Below are 1,487 nucleotides of genomic sequence, written 5' to 3'. Positions count from 1 at the left end.
CCGCGACTCTCTCCCAACAACAACAACAAAGACGTCATCATCCGCAGCAACAACAACCGCCGCAGCCGCCTCCGCCGCAGCAACAGCAACAAACTCATCATCATCATCATCGTCCTCACGCTCACCCCCATCACGGTCAACAGCAACCGCAGCAGCAGCAGCAGCAAGCTAGTTCGGTTACGTCGACCTCCTCCGGAACCGAACTGATTTCTGCTGATGAAAAAGCAGTCATATCAGGTATTTATCAGCACTACTTTCGCGCGATGCGCGCTCACAATCATCAGCATCGGCAGCAGCAACAACCACAGCAGCAAGCGACACAGCAACATCGAACGACTCATCAACTTCATCATCAACCTCACCAAAGCGACCGAAGTTCCTCCTCGTCAGTGACGCCGACGGCCACGTCGATCTCTGGCATTCTACGGCAGACGTATCAACAGACGTATAACGCGAGTTCGAATTCGTCGAGTCATCTGCGAGCAGCGACGGCCTCGGTTGTCGGGCATCACCCGTATAGACGGCCGTCGGCGACGTTACTGTCACGTACAGCGTCACACGTTGGTCAGCAGGCTTCTTCCTCATCTTCCTCGTCCTCTTCTTCCTCCTCGACGTCGATCGGTGCTTCCAGCGGCGTTTCCTCCAGCGGCGTTTCCAGCGTATACGCGAGTACGATACACAGGCATCACGCGACCTCGCTACACGCCCTCCAGGCAGCCGGTTTTTACGAAACGCCCGGTTATCATGCGCTTTTGCCGCAGAGTTAGGTGTCCACCGGCATCGGCAGCAGCACCAACGTTAACCCGTTCGAGACCGACCCCGTTGCCACCACCGTTCATTTATTCACCTAATCCGGCTGCAAAGCTGTGTGCTCTCTCTTCCCTATTGTACGACTTATCTTCCATACTCGTTAAAGAGCATACGGGTTGGTCTAAACTCTGCCTAGTACACTCGGGATACATCTATCTCTGCGACGTACACGCTACTTCTATCTACGTGTATATTCCACTGTATATACATGGATCTGTATGCATACGTATATACGTCTATGTACGTATCGTCGTCGACGCAACGACCGTACGTGCCGTGCTCTTCGTTGTTGGCAGCAGTGTGCGGGTGGCCGGACGAACGGACGAGCAGAAACCCACAGAATAAACACACGACGCATACACACCATCATCACTACTATCACCGTCACACACAGATATACGTTCGAGCCAGGGACAGATGGAGGGAAGTACCAGCAACTGAAATGGTCGTCCGTCTATACGCATCGAGCGATTTCATCCACCTGCGATACGTGTACATTATGTTCAGGTATAAAAATCCATTTGCTTAGGCCCTTTGTATTTTTAACCGGCGCACGCTTTCAGACATAGAGAGAGACCATGAGTTTTCTTCGCGTAAATTCCTGAAAGTCGGATGCCTTTCTTCGCCGGGCAAACATCATGTACACGCGGTCGTCTCTCGTTGTATACCACCGCCGT

The 1,487-nt window shown here is 52.7% G+C and overlaps 1 protein-coding gene across 1 annotated transcript in view; it reads left to right on the top strand.

Moving 5' to 3' along the window:
* Positions 1-2: 2 nt before the first annotated feature.
* Positions 3-1,487, top strand: part of LOC105681343 (G-box-binding factor-like) — a gene marked incomplete at its 5' end in the record, with an annotated part of 10,834 nt that continues 9,349 nt past the window's right edge. The window contains one exon of the mRNA XM_012390598.2: positions 3-1,317. Within this exon, the coding sequence (XP_012246021.1) occupies positions 3-767 (765 nt within the window). The remainder of the gene's footprint in view (positions 1,318-1,487) is intronic.

This window comes from Bombus impatiens, unplaced genomic scaffold (assembly GCF_000188095.3).
Source record: "Bombus impatiens unplaced genomic scaffold, BIMP_2.2 scf_0830, whole genome shotgun sequence".
Taxonomy (NCBI): Eukaryota; Metazoa; Arthropoda; class Insecta; order Hymenoptera; family Apidae; genus Bombus; species Bombus impatiens.
This window is presented reverse-complemented; position numbering and strand designations above follow the sequence as displayed.